The 21,259-nt window shown below is 41.5% G+C and overlaps 1 protein-coding gene and 1 pseudogene across 1 annotated transcript; one reads left to right on the top strand and one right to left on the bottom strand.

Moving 5' to 3' along the window:
* The first annotated feature begins 12,594 nt into the window (after positions 1 to 12,594).
* On the top strand, positions 12,595 to 16,233 carry LOC142633908 (G-type lectin S-receptor-like serine/threonine-protein kinase At1g11300). Its single transcript, XM_075808167.1, has 7 exons — positions 12,595 to 14,045; positions 14,254 to 14,361; positions 14,442 to 14,647; positions 14,721 to 14,931; positions 15,169 to 15,406; positions 15,496 to 15,646; positions 15,755 to 16,233. The coding sequence occupies exons 1-7, from the start codon at positions 12,776 to 12,778 to the stop codon at positions 16,061 to 16,063; spliced, it is 2,493 nt and encodes an 830-aa protein (XP_075664282.1). The 5' UTR covers positions 12,595 to 12,775; the 3' UTR covers positions 16,064 to 16,233.
* Positions 16,234 to 17,230: 997 nt separating this feature from the next.
* On the bottom strand, positions 17,231 to 21,016 carry LOC142635783 (protein DETOXIFICATION 18-like; annotated as a pseudogene).
* Positions 21,017 to 21,259: the final 243 nt, after the last annotated feature.

Below are 21,259 nucleotides of genomic sequence, written 5' to 3'. Positions count from 1 at the left end.
CTAGCATGTTTTATTTAAATAATCATGTGGTGGTTACATATGCATTTTGAACTTTTTTGAAGAGTTTTAATAAAGTGTGAATAATGATTCCTCTATTCCCTCTTTAATGTCCACGATTAGCTCTGTAAGTGCACACTTGCACCTGGACCCAAAGATTATTATGGGCTCAGGCCCAATGAGTCTTAAACAATGAAATTTGTAGAGTGTGGGCTTGAAATCTAGATTAGAAGTACTGAAAACTTGATAACAGGCTATGGGGTGCAAACACTTGTAAATAATGAATGATAATTGCAGGTGGACCTCCTCGGACGTGAGCCGATGACTACTTCTATATTATTTCTCTTTCTTTCTTAAAGATTACAAATCTTCCTCCTTTTTTTGGTTCTTCCCTCCTCCTTAAATACTTCCTTTCTTGATGCTTTATCTACGTGTTGCTCAAACCCCCTCCCCCTTAGATATTTCTTCTCTCAGTGCCTTTGAATAGTGACCAGAAGTTTCAATTCTACTGTTCAGGGGTCACTTCCCCATTAATGCGGCCAAGGAGGTAGGTGCTGAGTCTTTAATGTGGAGGTGACAGCTTTTGCTCTTGATATTTTTCTAACACCGGCGTATCTAGAAGGTTCAGGGTTTCCCCCTTTTAACCAACAGTCTTTCCAGAATTCTGCCTTGACCTTCGTAGTGAATCTCCGAATTCTCTTATGTCTGTCCGAGGAGAAACTCACCCTCGGATGTGTCCTCGGACCCTTGGCGTATGGGCCGATTCGCAGTGCTAACAAATTCTTAGCTCAAGGACAGATTGACCCTCCTTGCTAGAGCCCAAAGGCCCAAATGCCAGCTTGGGTCCTTTTACTCTCCACAATAGCCCCTCAAAACTCTATTTTTCAGCATCTGAGGAGAAAAAGAGGGTTTTGATCCAACGAGAACTTACCCCACACATTTTGTAAATAACTGCGCGTGTGGAGTTCGTTTCGCGTTCCAGAGGATGCCACTTGGCGGTTTTAATTTCAAAAATGCGCGCATTTATTACCGTAAGTTACACCTTGTCCCCCACGTTCAATGGTGAGATGAGCATCCAACGGCCCCTGTTACCCCCCGAAAATTTGGGCAGGACGAATACAATTTCGAGGCTGCTTCCCGCACGTCGTGACGCTTTGGGAACCTGCGCCTTCATTTATTATTTCAGAGGCTAATCCCATCAAAACATCAATAATCACCTTTTCTCTGCAGAAATTCGTGGAAACTCGCACAACTTCAAACTTGTAAGTTCCTATTCTTTTTCTTTACTCCATTCTCCTCGGATCTCATCCTCGGCTCCCATTTTAACCGTTCTCCCTCTTAAAACTTAGTCTTTCGTTCCTTCCTAATGGGTAAATTTAAGTGTTTAGTTGACACCGCCGCTGGGATGGAAGGTTTCAAAGCCAAATACCACATTCCCAGCGACGTAGGTTTAAGATACTGTCCGGCGAAAGCCGTAGCTGGGTCTAGGAAAACAGAAGAGGTTATCATCCCCATGATTGCCTTCATAGAAGGTGGGATGACCCTCCCTATGAGAAGCGTGACCAGGGAATACCTCCGCAACCACCGGTTGTGTCCTGACCAGTGTGCTCCCAACGTCTTTAGAGTCTTAGGAAGCGTTGATACTCTAAATGAGCAGATGGGTCTGAACCTTACCTGGCATGACGTCGCCTTTATGTACGAATGCCACAAACTCATTAGGGTAGGCTATTATATCAAATCCCGCTCTAGCGTAGTTAGGTTGATCTCCTGTCTGCCCAAGTCCAATAAAAGCATGAAGGACGACTACCTCATCGTCTCAGGCAACTGGCACGACGGCCTCCGCTGCCCTGTTGAGTGGGGAGATCCAAGTGCGACTCCTTAGGATCTAACTTCCCACCCCATAACTCCACCTAACATCTAAAAATGTGCATTTGCATTTACTTAAGTGTCTAACTTTAGTTTATTACATGTCCTACAAATCTGACCATGTTTGTTTGTTTTGGTATCTTTCTTTACAGATAAACAGCACGTGCGCCCTCGCTTGAGCCATTGTAACGTCACGGATTTGAACCGAGTGCTACGCTCAGAGGTGTTCGTGAGTAAAGACTTACAACTTAGGGTGGCTCATTTGATATTAGGGTACGACCCTATCTCCTCGGACTTCCAGGAGATTAAGAACGCCATCGTTGCGGGTGACTGGAGGCGAAGAAGGATTCACGTAGCCAGACCGCACTTCTTAGCCGACCACGACATTCCTGATGACCCCCACACTATACTGTACACACAAACCAATGCGGCAATCCCCCTAGCCACGCATTCTCAGGCAACAGTTGTCCCAGAGGAGCAAGTGTCTTCGTCGAACACGTTGGACGAGGAGATAGATAAGTTTCAACTTGAAGACGCCCAAAGGCCTCGTAGAAGCCCATTTGTCGTCCTTTCCGACGCGGAAGAGGAAGCCGCCGAGACCTCTGGGATAGCCGGTCTAGTGATAGCACGTCCAGACGACAATTCTATTGAAGAGGACATGGACATACTTTAGGACCTCCTGACCGCGAGAGGGGAGAAAGTTGCCAGAAAGGGGACGAGGGGATCCCAAGCTCCCCCTGCCTTGCCACCACCCCCTCCTCCAACCGACCCCAAGCCTCCTGCCGAAGATCCGAAGAAGAAAAGGAAGGTGGAGGCCGAGGGGGATGGTGGCGAGAAGCAAAAGAAGTTGAAACAGCAGCCACCGCCGGCTCAGCAGCAGAAGCTGGATAAGGGAAAAGGGCGCGCCCGTTCAGTTGAAAGTGGGGAGATCAAGGACAGGGCCAAGGTTCGCCGAGCACCAGCTATGTGGTCTCCCGAACTGAGATTGGATGGAGCGCCAATTCCCCTCCAGTCCAACATCAGGCTGTTCCAACAAGGCCATGCCCTCCACCTAGCCGAGGCGTTGGAGCGTCCTCTTCTGCTGCCCAAGGACATGGAAGCCTTGGAGAAGATGAGCCAACCGCAGCTGTTCCTTTCATTGAAAAAGGATTTAGCTCTGGTAAGTTCCACCTCACACTTACACTTTAGGTTTATTTGTAAATACTTTATCACATTTAACCCCCTAACATTTTTTTGCAGGCCATCCAAGAAGTTTTCGCGGCCGAGAAGTTCGTGGAGGATTCTCGGAAGTGAGCTGGAATGGAGCAAGAGCTACGACAAGAGACAGAGAGGTCCCTACGCCAGGCCCTAGCAAAAAATGGGAAGATCACATCGCGGATGCCCGATCTAAAAAGAGAGAAAGATGGTGTCGAGGCCAGCTTAAAGACGATGGAGAACCAAGTGGAGGGGCAGCGTAAGCTTCTTCGCCAAAAGGACGACGAGCTCTCCCAAGTCCAACGGGCATGCTCTGACTTGGAGAAGGAGCTTACGTGGATGAAGGAGGAGGCTCGCACCCACAAGCGCTCATTGGAGGCCGCTAAGCAGGCCAGCTATCAGGAGGGAGTAACTACAACGCAGGAACAGTTGACAGAAGCCTTCGCGGCCTTGTGCCGAGAGTATTGTCAACAGGTCTGGGGAGAGGCCTTGAACGCAGTCGGGGTTCCTCAAGCTTCCGAGCTGAGGAAGCCCGAGAACGTTTGGCTTCTCTTAGACATACAAGAGATAGAAGACCCTCCTGTTGTTGCCTCTCCTGCCCCTCCATCCCTGGTGCTAGAACTCGTTCCTGATCTTATAGAACCTAAAGGTTCCCATAAAGAGAAGGACGGGTGTGAAGCTGCCGAGTAGGAGCCAAACCAGAACGTGGAGCCCATCCTTCCTCCAACAGACAAAGGGAAACGAGTCTTGTCTGCCTTTGAGTTGGAGCTGAAGAGCACAGAGGCTGGCAGCAGCTCCCTCCAAGACCCCCCTCCTAAAGCTTAGGGCCTAGCATAGGATTTTTTTTCCTGTACTTTGCTGTTTTCTTCAAGTAATGATGTATTATGTTTATAATTAATGAAGAAAAATTTTTATTCAACTTTCATTCATGTTGTATTTATTTTAATTTGCTCTTTTTGTGCTTTGTCATGAAAGTTCTCACTAACACATAGTTAAAGGAAGAACAGAATAAATAAGTTTAACTCCAACAGTCAAATAATTATAACTTCTAAACAACCATATGCAAACTTGCTTTGCAAAGTATATCATTCAAGAATCTGGCAAAAACTAACTTAGCTTAGATATATGCAGTGCCTTACTTAGAAAGCCCACATGATAGTTAAACTTTGTAATCCGAAATGTCAATTTCAGTAGAGTATAAGGTTCGAAGATCATACCTTACAGAATCTTTGTTTCGATATTTACAATTGCTTACCTTAAGATCTAATTTAACAAATGGTAAGGCATTTGACTTCCACAAAATATGCGATAAGCATAAGAATAATGTCTGAATAATAAGATATCAAGGTTCTGTTTTAACAAATGATAAGGTATCAATTTCCACAAGGTTTGTGGTCCGAGGACCATACTTAACCAAGTTTCTGTTTGACACTTAAGCATAGTAACTTCAAATGTTAATTTTCCCAAAGTAGGAGGTCCGAGGACCCGGCATAACTAAGGTTCTGTTTAACAAATGATAAGGTATCAATTTCCACAAGGTTTGTGGTCTGAGGACCATACTTAACCAAGTTTCTGTTTGACACTTAAGCATAGTAACTTCAAATGTTAATTTTCCCAAAGTAGGAGGTCCGAGGACCCGGCATAACTAAGGTTCTGTTTAACAAATGATAAGGTATCAATTTCCACAAGGTTTATGGTCCGAGGACCATACTTAACCAAGTTTCTATTTGACACTTAAGCATAGTAACTTCAAATGTTAATTTTTTCAAAGTAGGAGGTCCGAGGACTCGGCATAACTAAGGTTCTGTTTAACAAATGATAAGGTATCAATTTTCACAAGGTTTGTGGTCCGAGGACCATACTTAACCAAGTTTCTGTTTGACACTTAAGAATAGCAATTGCAAGCCCCTGAGGTATTTATAACTTTAAACTGTTAACTAACAAAAGCACATTTTATTAATAATAATACCTTCGAAGGTTATTTACATTCTATGGGTGTGGTACAATTCTTTCATCTAGGTCAGCTAGCCGATACGACCCTATGCCTACTACTGAAACAATGCGATAGGGGCCTTCCCAGTTTGGTCCTAGCTTACCCCAAGCTAGGTTTTTAGAAGTGCCCACAACTTTTCTTAGTACAAGATCCCCAGGTGCGAGTGGCCTTAGCTTCACGTGGGCATCATATTCCCGTTTAAGCTTCTGTTGATAATAAGCCATTTGGACCATAGCTGTCTCGCGCTGTTTCTCAACTAAATCAAGACATTTCTCCAGGAGGCCATCTTTATTCTCCGGGCTAAAAGAACTCGTCTTCATGGTGGGAAAACCAGATTCCAGAGGTATCACCGCCTCGGCTCCATAAGTCATAGAGAATGACGTTTCTCCCGTGGACCTGTGCGGTGTAGTCCGATACGTCCACAGAACATGTGGGAGTTCTTCTACCCATCTGCCTTTCGCATCATCCAACCTTTTCTTGAGCCCACTGACTATGACCTTGTTAACGGCCTCGGCTTGCCCATTTCCCTAAGGATTAACTGGGGTGGAGTATCTATTTATGATGCCCATATCACCACAATATTTCCTAAAAGTCTTACTGTCGAATTGAACGTCATTGTCCGAGATAAGTGTGTGTGGTATACCGAATCTAGTGACGATGTTTTTCCAGACAAACTTCTTGGAATCAACGTCTCTGATATTTGCTAAGGGCTCGGCCTCAACCCATTTAGTGAAGTAGTCTGTCCCCACAAGAAGCCATCTTTTGTTTCCTACAGCCCTCGAAAATGGCCCCACTATGTCCAATCCCCATTGTGCGAAAGGCCAAGGATTGGAGAGAGAGTTGAGAACCCCTCCAGGTTGATGAATATTAGGAGCGAACCTCTGGCATTGATCACATTTTCGAGCATAATCCTGAGCCTCCCTTTGCATATTGGGCCACCAATAACCCTGAGTCAGAGCTCTATAGGCTAAGGATCTTCCCCCGGTGTGGCTCCCACAAATCCCTTCATGCAGCTCTTCCAGAAGTGCTTCCGTTGATTCAGGGTGCACACACAACAAGTACGGTCCTGAGAAAGATCGTTTATACAGTTTCTGGTCCTCGAACAACCAGAAACGTGGCGCCTTTCGACGTATCTTATCTGCTTTAGACTTGTCTTTAGGAAGGATATCGTTCTTAAGAAAAGATACGACCGGGTCAATCCAACTAGGTCCAGGCCTTATCAGATGGATGCGAGCTGCGTTAACAGTGATAAGAGTTGGCTTTAGCAAATCCTCCACAAGGATAATCCTGGGCAAACCCTGAGCCGAAAACGTTGCTAACGTGGCCAAAGAATCTGCATGGGTGTTTCCACTCCTAGAGATGTGAGACAAGACAAAGGAATCGAATTTAGCTTGCTAACACTTGACCTGGGCCAAGTATTCTTGCATTCTTGGGTCCCTAGCCTCCATAGTCCCCATGACCTGGCCGACCACTAACTGGGAGTCTGAGAACGCATGGACTTCCTTTCCACCCATCCAATGTACCATGTTCATACCCACCAAGACTGCTTCGTACTCGGCCTCATTATTAGTAGCCAAGAACGACAGCCTCAGAGATTTTTCGAAGACAATTCCCTCAGGGGATATTAGGACAAGTCCGATACCAGACCCTCTCTGATTAGCTGCCCCATCGACATACACTTTCCAAGTCAGAGGTGTTGCGGCTGTGATCACACCAACTGATTTTTCATCCATGTGTGCTTCTTTCAGAGTTTCTTCTAGCAATGGTTCGGTAAATTCTGCCACCAAGTCAGCAAGGACCTGGCCCTTCACCAAGGTGTGAGGCTTGTATTTACCGTCAAAGGCTCCCAAAATGGTTCCCCACTTTGCCAACCTGCCAGAGTAATCGACGCTGCGTAACACCGCCTTGAGAGGCAATTGAGTCAGAACCACCACAGTGTGGGACTGGAAATAATGAGGAAGTTTCCGCGTAGCATGAACTATGGCCAAAAGTGCTTTCTCCAAGAGTAGATAGCGCACCTCAGCCTCATTCAAAGACTTACTAAGGTAGTAGACCGGTCTTTGCACCCCGCTTTCATCCCTTATGAGGACCAGGCTGACCGCGTGGACGGCCACTGCCAGATAAGCAAACAAGACCTCGTCCGCCTCGGGACGAGACAAAATGGGTGGCCGAGAAAGATATTGCTTAAGCTGTTGGAAGGCTAACACGCAGTCCTCGGTCCATTGAAACGCTTTCCATTTATTCAACAATTGGAAGAAAGAACGGCACCGGTCAGCTGACCGAGAGATAAATCTGCTCAGTGCGGCAATCATTCCAGTCAATTTCTGGATTTCTTTTGGGTTTCGAGGCGACTGCAAATCCTGAATAGCCTTGACCTGCACTGGGTTTACCTCTATGCCTCTATGAGTAATCATATATCCCAAGAACTTTCCAGATCCCACGCCAAAGGAGCACTTTAAGGCGTTAAGACGCAACTTGTACTTTCTTAGCACCTAGAAGGTGTCGGCCAGATCTTTCACGTGTGAAGGTATTGTTTTACTCTTCACCACCATATCATCCACATATACCTCAATGGTCTTCCCTAGTTGCTGTTTGAACATTCTGGTCATCATTCTTTGGTAGGTAGCCCCAGCATTCTTCAACCCAAACGGCATGACCTTATAGTGGTAGTTTCCTATCGGAGTAATGAAAGCAGTCTTCTCTTGATCCTCCAATGCCAATGGAATCTGATGGTAACCCTAGAAGGCATCCAAAAAACTCATACGAGGATGTCCGATAGTGGCGTCCACAAGCTGATCAATACGCAGCATTGGGAACGAATCCTTGGGGCAGGCCTTGTTCAAATCTGTGAAGTCCACACATACTCTCCATGTTCCATTCTTTTTTTTGACCACAACCGTATGCGCCAACTATTCAGGGTAGAAAACTTCTTTAATAGCCCTAGCCCTCTTGAGTTTGAGCACCTCCTCCTTGATAGCATCGGAATGTTCCTTGGAAGAACGCCGAGGTGGCTGCCTTCTCGGAACAATGGCAGGGTTGACATTTAAATGATGACAAATGAAGCTCGGATCTACGCCTGGAGCCTCATATGGGTCCCACACAAAAACATCAATATTACATTTCAGAAAATCCAACAACTACATCTTCTCCTGGTGTGGTAAACGTATGCCAACTTGGAAGAACCTCTCTGGGTCATCCACTATTAAAAACTTCTCTAACTCCTCACAAAGAACCTCCTCTCCTGTCACCACTCCAGGTACATCCGGAGCTGTTAATTGCTATGAGTCTTGGATGAGCAAAGCCGATGACTCGGCTTCTGTCTGATGAAGCACTGCGGCCGATATGCATTGCCTGGCCACCGACTGGCTGCCGAGGATCTCTTCAACATATTCCCCAGAGGGGAACTTAACCTTAACATGCAAGGTGGAGGAGACGGCTCCTAGAGCGTGCAGCCATGGCCTGGCGAGGATGGCTGTGTATGGGGAGTACGCGTCGACCACAAAGAAATCCACCTCAATCGTTTCTGAGCCGGATTGAACGGGCAAACGAATCTATCCCTTCGGCACAACGGCCCTTCCTTCAAAGCTTATGAGTGGCGAGTCATAAGGAGTAAGATCTTCCAGCCTCAACCTTAGCCCCTTAAATAAATCAGGGTACATGATATCTGCACCGCTGCCCTGATCAACCATCACCCTCTTCACATCATAATTCCCTATCCTGAGAGTGACCACAAGAGCATCGTTATGGGGTTGAATGGTACCAACCTTATCCTCCTCTGAAAATCCCAAGATGGGTAAAGTCACCTTCAACCTCTTCAGCCTGCAGCCTGCCTCTTCGGCCTGAGAATGGGAAATCGTCATCACCCTAGTGGGACCTGAGCCGGTCCTACCAGGCGCAGCGAAGATAACGTTAATTGTTCCCAATGCCGGCCGAGATTGATTATTCTTCTGATTGTTTGAGCCGAATTGACTGCCCTGCCCGTTAGGTTGACACAGGTGCTGCTTCAGTTTTCCTTCACTGACAAGCTGCTCCAAGTGGTTCCAAAGGGTCCGACAATTCTCGGTAGTGTGGCCCACGTCCTGATGGTACTGGCAAAAGAGGTTCTGATTCCTTTTCGCGGGGTCTCCTACCATCTTACTAGGCCACCTAAAGAAGGGCTCCTTACGAACTTTCTCCAGTAGCTGGTGTACTGGTTCTCGGAACACAGTGTTCACGGCCTGAGATGCTGCCGAGCCGGACTGCCCGATGTAATCTCTCCTCGGCTTGTTGTTGTGGTATCTGTCCGACCTGAAATCCCTTCTCTCCTGCGGGATAACCTTCTCCTTACCCTTTCCTTGCTGCTGGTCTTCCTCTACTCTTTTGTATTCATCAATTCGATCCATGAGGTGACGTACGCTGCGGACGGGCTTTTTGGTCAAGGACTTCCTCAAATCGTGATCAGTAGGAAGACCTACCTTAAAGGTATTGAGCGCCACCTTATCAAAATCACCATCTATCTCGTTAAACATCTCCCAATACCGGTTGGAGTATGCTTTCAACGTCTCCCCTTCCCTCATGGTCATGGATAACAGCGAGTCCAATGGCCGAGGCACTCTGCTACACATAATAAACCGCGAAATGAATGCTCTAGTAAGCTCCCCAAACGAACCTACAGACCCCGATTTAAGGCCGTTGAACCACCTCATAGCAATAGGTCCCAAGCTAGAGGGGAAAACTTTATACATCAGGGTCTCGTTATGAGAGTGCACCGCCATCCTCTGGTTAAAGTGACTTACGTGCTCCACCGGATCAGTCCGGCCATTGTAGATGGTAAAGGTGGGCTGGGTGAATCTCCTGGGGAGCCTCCCCTTCTCAATCCTCCGTGAGAATGGAGATTTGGAAAGTTGGTGCAATGCCCGACTCATAGCATCGTTCCCCAAGCCCCTAGAAGGAAGTTTCTTGTGTCTGCGAGCTGGCGGGTCATCCTCCTCACAAGAGGACATTGCGCTGGGGGGTGAGTATGACCTCGAGCTGTAACTACCTCCCCGAACCTCCGCTGAGGAAGGATTAGATGAGGACGGTGAAGGTCTACGTCTGGCGCGGCGCAGCTTTCTTTTCAAACGATTAATCTCCTTCTGCATGGCTTTAGCACCATCCTCGTGGGTGGTGCTACCCCCACCATGAGTATGGCTAGCCCTAGGGTATTCTGTATGGACGCTTCCCTCTCGACCCAATCTATGCTCAAGACGCTCGAAAAGATCCTCCGGTTGTGATCCCTGTGATTCTGCATGGTGAGAACCTAGGCCTGCCATCGTATCCCAGCTCCTTTCAGACTAGATTCCCACAGACAGCGCCAATTGTAAGTGCACACTTGCACCTGGACCCAAAGATTATTATGGGCTCAGGCCCAATGAGCCTTAAACAATGAAATTTGTAGAGTGTGGGCTTGAAATCTAGATTAGAAGTACTGAGAAATTGATAACAGGCTATGGGGTGCAAACACTTGTAGATAATGAATGATAATTGCAGGTGGATCTCCTCGGACGTGAGCCGAGGACTACTTCTATATTATTTCTCTTTTTTTCTTAAAGATTACAAATCTTCCTCCCCTTTTTGGTTCTTCCATCCTCCTTAAATACTTCCTTTCCTAATGCTTTTTCCACGTGTTGCTCAAACCCCCTCCCCCTAGATATTTCTTCTCTCAGTGCCTTTGAATAGTGATCAGAAGTTTCAGTTCTACTGTTCAGGGGTCACTTCCCCATTAATGCGGCCAGGGAGGTAGGTGTTGGGCCTTTAATGTGGAGGTGGCAGCTTTTGCTCTTAATATTTTTCTAACATCGGCGTATCTAGAAGGTTCAGGGTTTCCCCCTTTTAACCAACAGTCTTTCCAGAATTCTGCCTTGACCTTCGTAGTGAATCTCCGAGTTCTCTTGTGTCTGTCTGAGGAGAAACTCACCCTCGGATGTGTCCTCGGACCCTCGGCGTATGGGCCGATTCGCAGTGCTAACAAATTCTTAGCTCAAGGAAAGATCGGCCCTCCTTGCTAGAGCCCAATGGCCCAAATGCCCGCTTGGGTCCTTTTACTCCCCACAAGCTTAATTTAAGAAGTCTTCTTGGTAGGAGGGGAGAGAGATAGTTTGGAGTTAGAAAGGTGATATTCTGTAGTTTTGAAAGCGTGAAAGATAGGAAGAGCAAAAGGAGAAGAAGGGGAGACACAAGGGGGTTAGCATTAAAGACTATTCGGCTTGGGTTTGGGCTTTATGATGGACAACATTAATAGCATTAACATAAGATTGGACTTTATGATGTAGATAGGGTGGGAAATCTTTTTTTTAATAGTATTTTAAAATTATGGGAAAATTTTAGAAAAAAATATTTTTAAATTATGGAAGAATTTTAGAAAAAAATGGGGTAATAACATAACTGCTGATGTGACTCAACGGAAGCATAGCAACATTAAATGCTATGCTTGGACATTTAGTATTAGTAATATATAGATTGGATTTGAATGTTTCAACTTTCACGTTGTAGTCAAAATGGGCGGTGTCCAAATTGATGTTTCACGTTTTATGTGAAAGAAGCAATGACTGCTCCTGGCATCCAAAATCATCATTCTCACAAACCAGAATCATTGTCTAAACACAGCTTTGTTGCTGTTTTGGAGTCAACCTTTATCGTGCCCCTTGTCCTCGGGTTAAAGGACACCCTCACTGACCATGGATGCGACTTGATTGAAATACCAACATACTAGTTCTTCTAGTGTTTGCTATGTTGCTTTTGCTTAGATTTTGGTTTTGCCATAGACACAACTATGTCTTTACAATCCATCAAAGAATCTGACTAAATAATCTTCGATGGGAGTGATTTCAAACTCGGATTCTTTAGCCCCGTAAATTCTACCAATTGCTATCTTGGAATATGGTTTAATAACATTTCAATATTCACATTCGTATGGATAGCTAAAGACAGAAACTCTACAAGGATTCTTCTAAGGTTCTTAAGAACTACCTTTAGTGTTTTATCACTATTTAAAAAATATTTAATAATTTATCACCTTTTTTTTAATTTAAATTTTTGAAACTCAAGCTTCACATATAACTCGAATTTAAAAAAATCAAATCGAGTACTACAAAAAATGCCACACGGAACTTGATTATGATACTCCAATTTATGATACTCGAGTACCATGTAAGAACAACCGCAATTCCCACAGCACTCAAACGGTCAACAATTGTGGCTGTGTGATTGCAATCACAGTCTACAATTGAGGCTGTGTGATTGCACTCACACAGTCAAATTGTGACTGTGGGTTTCTCATTTTTCTGTCTATTGTCAGGGTCACGTGGGAAAAGATAGGGAAAAAGAAGCGAAAGAGTTTGAAACAAAAGTGAACTTCTGTAAGATACTCAATTTCCGTAAACTTTTGTTTCATGTCAAACTTGAGTATCAAAAATAGTATATTATTAAATATGTAAAATATTAATAATTTCAAAAAATAGTAGTATTTAAATATTTTTGCCAGGACAAAGCCTTGACTTACTGCGATGTTAGAGTAGACTCACGAAAGTCTGGAGTAGCTTGTCTGTTACACACACTTTACCTAAGCCACTTTTGCACAGAAATCATAATTTCCAACTTTGTGATGCAGAGAAGAAATAAAAGCAGATTCACCATGGATGGGTAGATAAAGAGGGCCTCCCTGATCCCTTTACTGAATTCTCACACCAAGTAGGTTCAAACGAATCTATGGGACTTCTTAACTTCTTGTCTGTCCTTTGTTGCCTTTGTTTGAACTTATGCGTTGTTGCTGTAGACACCATCAGATCTTCTCAATCCATCAAAGACAAAGACAATGACTACATTATCTCCAATGGAGGTGTTTTCAAAATGGGATTTTTCAGCCCAGTAAATTCTACCAACCGCTACCTAGGGATTTGGTATAACAACATTTCTGCATTCACAGTCGTATGGGTAGCGAAAAGACAGAAACCTCTCAAGGATTCTTCTGGGGTTCTTACTACATCTGAGGATGGCAACCTTGTAGTATTAAATGGACAAAAGGAGATTCTTTGGTCATCGAATGTTAACAACTCTGTTGCCAATTCAAGTGCCCAGCTTTTAGATTCGGGGAACCTTGTCTTAAAAGAAAACACTATAGGGACAATCCTATGGGAGAGTTTCAAAAATCCTTCTCATACAAGCTTACCCGAGATGAAAATTAGTACTAATGAAAGAACAGGTGAGAAAGTGCAGTTGACATCATGGAAAAGCCCTTCTGATCCATCCATCGGAAGCTTCACTGCCGGAATCTATCGTCAAAGTCTCACTCAGTCATTCATTTGGAAAGATGGTAGACCATATTTCCGCAGTGGTCCATGGAATGGTCAGATGTTCATTGGAATACCAATATATCCTGTATTTCACGACAGATTTGGTCTTGTAGATAATCAAGATGGGACTTCTTACTTAACTGCTTCTACTGTCAAAGATTCTTTGTCACACTATGTCCTGACTACGCAAGGAAATACAGAGGCAAGATATTGGGATAGTGTGAAGGAGGATTGGGAGGTTGTGTGGAAAGCTATGGTCAGTGTGTGTGATGTTTATGGTACGTGTGGTGCATTTGGAAGCTGTAATTCAATGAGTTCCCCAATTTGCAGTTGTTTAGAGGGGTTTGAGCCAAACAACAAAGAAGAATGGAATAGACAAAATTGGACTAGTGGATGTGTGAGGAGGACACCGTTGCAGTGTGGGAGGGTGAACACCAGTGGTGAAGCTGGCAAAATGGATGGGTTTTTGAAACTGAACATGATGAAGGTGCCAGACTTTGTAGAATGGTCAGCTGCTCAGGAAGATGATTGCAGGCAGCAGTGTTTGCAGAATTGTTCTTGTATAGCTTATGCATTTGATTCAGGTACAGGTTGTATGACATGGACTCGAACCTTAATTGACACACAGAAATTCTCTAACGGTAGGGGAGTTGATCTTTATATTCGTGTTGCCCATTCAGAACTTGGTGAGTTGTTTTGCTCTCTGTCAAAAATTTATCTTATGCTTCAAATCATGCACCCATAACGAACACCCCCCCCCCCCCTCCCCCAAAAAAAAAAAAGCCTAATGAAATCCTTGTCAAATTCAATTTATTTGACCCCCAAATGGAAAAGAAAACATAATTAGTCATCTATTTTTTTTGAATTAGTGTAATGCGATTTTATGATTTACAGATACAAATGGAGATGTGAGGAAAATTGTCACTATTACAGTTATCATAGGAACAATTTTCATTTCAATCTTCACGTACTTATTGTGGAGGTGGATTGCTAAACACAAAGGTAATATTCTGACTAGAACTGAAACAATGTACTTGGAAATGTTGCTGTATATTATACTCACAAATGTTAGTGGAAATCAGCAAGGAGAAAGAAAGAGAAGGAGATGTTAATGTTCAATAGAGAAGCACATAAAAAATTTCCAAGTGAAGACATGCTTGGAGACAATCTGAACCAAGTGAAAGTCCAGGAACTACCACTATTCGATTTTGTGAAGCTAGCGAGTGCAACAAACAACTTCCATGAATCTAACAAGCTTGGGCAGGGTGGATTTGGTCCCGTATACAGAGTAATGGTTGCTCTTGTAGAGTTTCTTGTCTGATAGTGAATATGTATTTTAACAATTTGATGTTTGTTTGTAGGGAAAATTGTCAGATGCGCAAGAAATTGCAATAAAAAGACTTTCCAAATCTTCTGGACAAGGGTTGGAAGAGTTTATGAATGAGGTGGTAGTAATTTCTAAGCTCCAACATCGGAATCTTGTTAGGCTCCTTGGCTGTTGTGTTGAAGGGGAAGAGAGGATGTTAATCTATGAATACATGCCAAACAAAAGTTTGGATGCATTTCTCTTTGGTTAGTTAATTTTGATATCATATCTTATTACAAAAATATATTACATTATTTTTTTTTTAAATTGTGGACAAAAGTAGTGTATTTTGAGACAATCAAACAATATTCTTTGTTATGGTACTTCAATTGAAACAGTTTTTTTGATGATTTCAACCAAATGTTCTTCTTCTTCATGTTCATCCACCTTGTAAGTTTAAACCTCACTTTCTTTCTCTTGTTTCTTTTGTTCAAATTCAATAGATTCACACAAAGAAATACTACTAGATTGGAGAAAACGCTTCAACATTATAGAAGGAATTGGTAGAGGTCTGTTATATCTTCATAGGGATTCTAGATTAAGAATTATTCATAGAGATCTAAAGGCAAGTAACATCTTGTTGGATAAAGATCTAAATCCAAAAATATCAGATTTTGGTATGGCCCGGATTTTTAGAAGTAATGAAGACCAAGCCAATACTAATAGGGTCGTTGGAACTTAGTAAGTGCCTTTCAGATTTTCCAATTCAATTAGATACTAATGCTAATATTAGAGATTACAAGATTTGGTTGTGTTTTGTTGAAATTTAGTGGCTACATGTCTCCTGAATATGCAATGGAAGGACGATTTTCAGAGAAATCAGACGTCTTCAGCTTTGGAGTGTTGTTACTAGAGATAGTTAGTGGAAGAAAAAACTCTAGCTTTTATCATGATGAGCAATCCATGAGCCTTTTAGGACATGTAAGTCATCTTTATCTCATTCCCTTACTTTTTACAACCTTCAATGCTTGTCTCTTTTAAGTTTTGTTATTGATGCTAAGAATTTCAATCCTCTTTTTATGTTTCCAGGCATGGAAATTGTGGAAAGCAGACAACATTGTGGCCTTAATAGACCCAATGATATCTGAACCATGCTATGAAATGCAGATTTTGAGATGCATACATGTTGGCTTGTTGTGTGTGCAAGAATTTGCCAAAGATAGGCCAACTGCATCTACTGTAATTTCCATGCTTAAAAGTGAGATTGTTGATCTTCCCCATCCAAGGAAACCAGCGTTTACTGAAAGGCAGATTGGGTTAGATACAGAGTCCTCTAAACTTAGCCAAAGAAAATGCTCGGTTAACAATGTTACAATTACAATGATTCAAGGTCGATAGGCAGCATTTGTTATTGACATCATAATCTTGGGGTTTCATATTCATTTTGAACACTTTCCCAAGAATCTCATATGGTGTAAATACTGCCATTTCTATTACCTCTTCAATGTCCATTGTTAGTCCAATCTAAGAAGAAAAAAACCATTAAACCAAATTATCTTCTTGGTACACTTAAAATGCTAACTTTATGGCACCTATAAAGTCCATGTTTTGTTGGCTTTATTTCATACCAAATTTACTTGTAAATCTTCTTAATTTGGATTGGGGATTGCAATCTATTGGGGTAGATTTACTTTAGTGGTTGAGCCCTTGCTGCTCTTGTTGAGTAGTTCGAGTTGCCCTTGCAAGCTGCATCCTAGGTTGTAAGGTGGACATGTGGCAAAAAAAAGGAAGCATTTGTATTTATGCAAGTCACAACCTGCTCGAGGATAGACTTTCCACACTACATTCTTATTTGCAGTCATATCATTCTTATCCAAAAAACAACTCATTCCAATCTGCAAGAGAGCTAGAGAGAAAACCCTATAGAGCAGATTGTGAACCATTGTGAGAGTTTATTGTGCTCATCCTTTGAGAGAGAGAAAACCCATATTCCTTGAGTGAATCCATAGCCTTTTTTCTTCTCTTTCCCTCTCACCATTTCCATATCTTGAGAGGTAACTTTCCAAACACTCCATGTTCCCTTTGAGTGATATTCCTTGAGTGATTGGTGCTGGAAATTATTAGAGAAGCTGCACCACATATCCAAGAGGTCTTGGTGGCTTACTGTGGCTGCTCAATGCAGGGACTCCAATACTAGGTGAAGAAAGGACTTTGATAAATTTGGTTATAGCTGGAAATTGGAGGGCTCAAGTACTAGGGGAACTTTAGGCTTGGATGGTCTTTAGGAAACCAGCATTGCAATTATTCACTAATGGAGATTCAATGGTGGTGCTTAGAAGAGGTTTGTCATCGAAAAGTCTGATTTTCTCTTCAATAACACATTAGGTGTTATTTTTGGCTTCCTTCCCTTCTTTTATTCCTTACTTTATATTGCTTTATATTCATTTATTGCTATTTGAATATGCATGCAATGCAATGAAAATTGGTTAATCACTTATATTAAGCATTAATTGTTAATTTAGGGTAAAAGTGATTATGACTTAGAATTGGTTAGCAGGGGTTTAATTATTTGCTAAGAGTATCAATAGCAATTTCCCTGGCACCTACCAATAACAAATGAACATTGTTATTAATTTGAAAGAGCATCTGCCACAAAATAGACAACATACTTTTCTGGGGTTTTAGCCATTCAGGGGGTTTTAGCTATTCAGATAGGCACCTATACCCGAGAGTAGTTGAAGGTCTTGGCCTCAGAAGAACTGATGATCTAAATAAAGCCTTGATCTCTAAGTTTGGTTGATCAGTTGCTTCTAATGCAGACAAGACGTGGGTTCATTTCCCCAAATTCAAATACAGCCATCCACATTCAAAAAATCCATATTCCATCAACCCCATCTGAAGATTCCATCATTTAGGTCCCTAAAATAAAAGAGTAATTGAAAAGATTTTCGCATCTTCCCCTGCTCAAGCCAAAGCTAAGGGCAGCCTTACTCTTGGCCTCCATTGCTGCAAATCAAGGATGTCAATCCATTCTCTTTGAAGGTGATGCCAAATTTGTAATTGATGCTCTGATATCAAGCACATCTTGTGCTCAGGATGGTCCATTCAAATGCTCATTTAATGGTCTGCCCCACCATTGGGCATGTTGGAATATGCAGAATTGAATAAATATTTCTTTTGAATCATTTATGTTTGTTTGTTTAGATCCCTACAAACTAGATTTGTTTAACCTAATGAATTAGCCAAGTATTTACTTAGGTTAATTATGAGATTTAGGTTAAACACATGCAAACATATTACTTACTGAGGAAAAATAAAAACGACAGTAATATGATTACCTAGGAAAACTAATGAAACTAACCGTTTCAAGGTAAAAACTTAGGGAGGATTTAACCTAGCTATCCTCAATGTAAACAAATCCACTATGATAAAATTGAAGATTACAATAGATTTAAACCCTAAATCTAAAGCTATCTCATGTAGAACTTACTAATACGAACATATGCAGCTTCGAATCCACATACTCTTCTATCTTAGATTTGTTGAACACAAACTCTCCGTTTGTGACTCTGAGATCCTACTCAAAGGTTTAGCAACACAAACTCTTCAGTTTGTGACTCCAAGACCACCTTTGAAGGTTTAAATCATTAACTATGTATGATCTTGTTGCAGCAACTTCAGATCTACCAGTTCTAATGGTATAAGAATGATTTCCGGTAGTAACTTTGACAAGAGAAGGCATAGTACATTTTAGATATCACAAAAGCACCTCCAAAGTCATCCAAGAACCTCTAAAACGTAGTTAGGATTATCCTTTTATACCAAGAAGTATTTTACTTAAAACCCTAGATGTTTTTATAGTGCTTGGGTAGAAATAAAATTTTGCAAATAAAATCTTGACTGCAATTTTTGATCAATCAATGCCTAATTTCGATCAGTCAAACCTCACTGAAATTAACTTCTCCTTTTTGCAACTTGTAAGTTCTTCAATCCTAACTTGTACTTATCATGAGCAATGTCTAATACATAATCTAGACATATTTTGACCTTGGTTTGCCAACATACATAAAAATAGAAGTCTAAATATTTAATCCTAAACATTTAGAACCTAACAATTTATTTAAATTTATGCTTCTACCCAACCCAAGAACTTTCTTTTCAAAGTTCATGTGGATGGTTGCGAAGTTAACATAGACAGCCAAGTGCTGCCAGCCACATCCTCTGGCCACCCCTGCAGTATCAAAAGCAATAGCATTGAAACTGAGAATATATAATTGAAATGATGTGGCATATAAAATTGTAAGATTCATACCTGATTTGACACCTAGCACTGAATCAATGAAAATTGAAATAAAAAACAGAGGAATCATTGATGTAAATTGCTTAATGATATTTGAACTATCTCTGAAGAAACCAACAAATGTTTTGTGACCAAATCCCATAGCCAAAACTAGTATAACCACAACAAGGAGAGAGAGCTTTAGACTCACACCCATGGCATTCTTAGCCCGATTGGAAGGCCTTCTCCTAACTCATTTGACACGCTTGTGCTGTCCCAATAAGTGTAATATTTTTTTTAATATTTGGAACATACTAGAGAAAGGACAAAGTTTTCCTATAAACAGTTTTGAAGAATCTCTTCCAACAAATTATTTGGCACTTAGATGATCATCCACATATGCTTAATTACTTCATTAAATCATTTGAACAAGTCATATAACTGGTAAAAATTTATGTGACTAAGTACATGTTGATGGTTATTTCAAATGCCACATTTATATTGGGTTGGAGGAATTTTCCTTCAAGTTCTGCCCACTGAAAATAAAAATAAAAATGCGGACCTTGAAAAGAATAAGACAACTTAAGAAAAGATATTATTCCAACTAAACTTACAGCAGCACTGAGACCGTATGAGAACATGTAAGCAAAGGCTTCTGTATTCATGCTGAAGTTTTAATCCAGAAAAGAATTATTAAAGCAAAAAGATCAGGTCTATAATTGGTATAGCCAGGGAAAAGGACAGTGAAACTTACCAAATAGAAATAAATGAAGTGGTTGTTCTTGAGTTTTTCAACAGTCCCGCTAAGAAAACCAGAACCCCTTGGTTGATACCATGTCTTAGGGTTCAACTTATGTACTGGGTTGATTTTAGTCACAATGCTAATTTCAATATGGACCAGGTTCTTTTAGCCTGTTTAATTTGAGATCAGTTTAGAATTTCTTTTATTCATGGTATATCACTAATATAAAGAATAATTTCTAAAATTTAAACCACTTCATCAAGCATTGGTGAGTGTTTTGTTCATATTTCTATCTTATCAAAACTTCCTCATATCTTGTCATTCTAAAATATATTCTGATATCAAAATAAGGCTATGTCAAATTTTAGGTTTGAAAAAAAAATTTATTAAGAATAGTGGACACAATAGGATTAAAATCACACTTAGTTTCAAGTCTGTAGGAATGTATTGGAATGATTCCAATGAAAATCCCTGCCACGAACGCTCAAATTTCTTTGAACAAGTCAAATAGATGGCCAACATATGGATTGATAACCATAATGAAACTGAAGCTGCACTGGTGCTCTCACAAAACTGAGAGATGTCCAGTGCATATGCAATTCCAACATGAATAACCAATGGTAGTCCTGTGACTATGACCAGGGGCCACACAATTAGGTTGTGCCTGAAGAAACCTCAAGATGTTTTGCAGGAAGCCATATGCAAATAATCCAAGAATGAGAAACCATATATAGAGAGTGGCAATCTTTGCAATGTCAGTATCTTGATGAAGTAGGATCAGTATGGGTTCTGTATAGAACCAGATGATGGTTGTGATGATAGAGAAGGGCATGGATATAATAGAAAAGGCTTGTAAATGAATCCTCAACGTTCTTTATTATGTTGCTCCAAATCCTTGCCCACAAAGTGTTTCAAGACATCCACTTAACCCAATCTAGAATGAAAAACAAATAATTATAATGTAAGAGTCAACTTTTGAGCATCATTGAAAAGTTAGCCTGCAATTGTTTGTCAATTTTCATTTAGAGAAGGAGCTGGAAGAGGAGCATGAGATTTTTTAGATCAAATGAGCGGATTGGAAATTGGAGGATGAGTACATTCTGAAAGATTGAGCGCAAAAGTTATAAAAAAATTTAATGGTGCTAGCTTGGTCGGCTGCTATATATAATATTTGGTTGTAAAGAAATATACTAGAGTTTACAAAAACAATATTAGAAGTGAAGTGGATGTTGTGAAGAGAAAAATTTAAATGCCCGGAGGATTGCCTATGAAGATCAGTTACACTATTCGAAATAGATGCCTTTGTTGAATTGGGATATCCAGTGTCCATATATATGTATCATCATTGATCCAGCTAGGCTAATATGTTGTTAATACTTGCCAAAAAATACCTGCTGTTAACTTGTATCAGAGATTTTGTTTGAGCTTTCTTTTTCTTGGCAGCCAGGCTGTGAGTGTCTTTAGTTCTGCTATAGCAAAATTAATGGCTTTTGAAAGAAAATTCTGCACTTATATTACCTTCATAAAATAAAGAGAAATACTCTCTAATACTGAATACATGAAGTTCTGAAAT

Source organism: Castanea sativa, chromosome 5 (assembly GCF_040712315.1).
Source record: "Castanea sativa cultivar Marrone di Chiusa Pesio chromosome 5, ASM4071231v1".
Classification (NCBI taxonomy): Eukaryota; Viridiplantae; Streptophyta; class Magnoliopsida; order Fagales; family Fagaceae; genus Castanea; species Castanea sativa.
Note: the sequence above shows the minus strand (reverse complement) of the source record. Positions and strands in the feature narration are given on the sequence as shown.

Excerpts from the sequence above, each read along its gene's own strand:
- LOC142633908 (XM_075808167.1), top strand. The coding sequence starts at position 12,776 with ATGGGACTTCTTAACTTCTTGTCTGTCCTTTGTTGCCTTTGTTTGAAC. Across the intron at positions 15,407-15,495 it reads AATAGGGTCGTTGGAACTTA|TGGCTACATGTCTCCTGAAT; the intron begins GTAAGTGCCTTT and ends GTTGAAATTTAG. Across the intron at positions 15,647-15,754 it reads CCATGAGCCTTTTAGGACAT|GCATGGAAATTGTGGAAAGC; the intron begins GTAAGTCATCTT and ends TTATGTTTCCAG.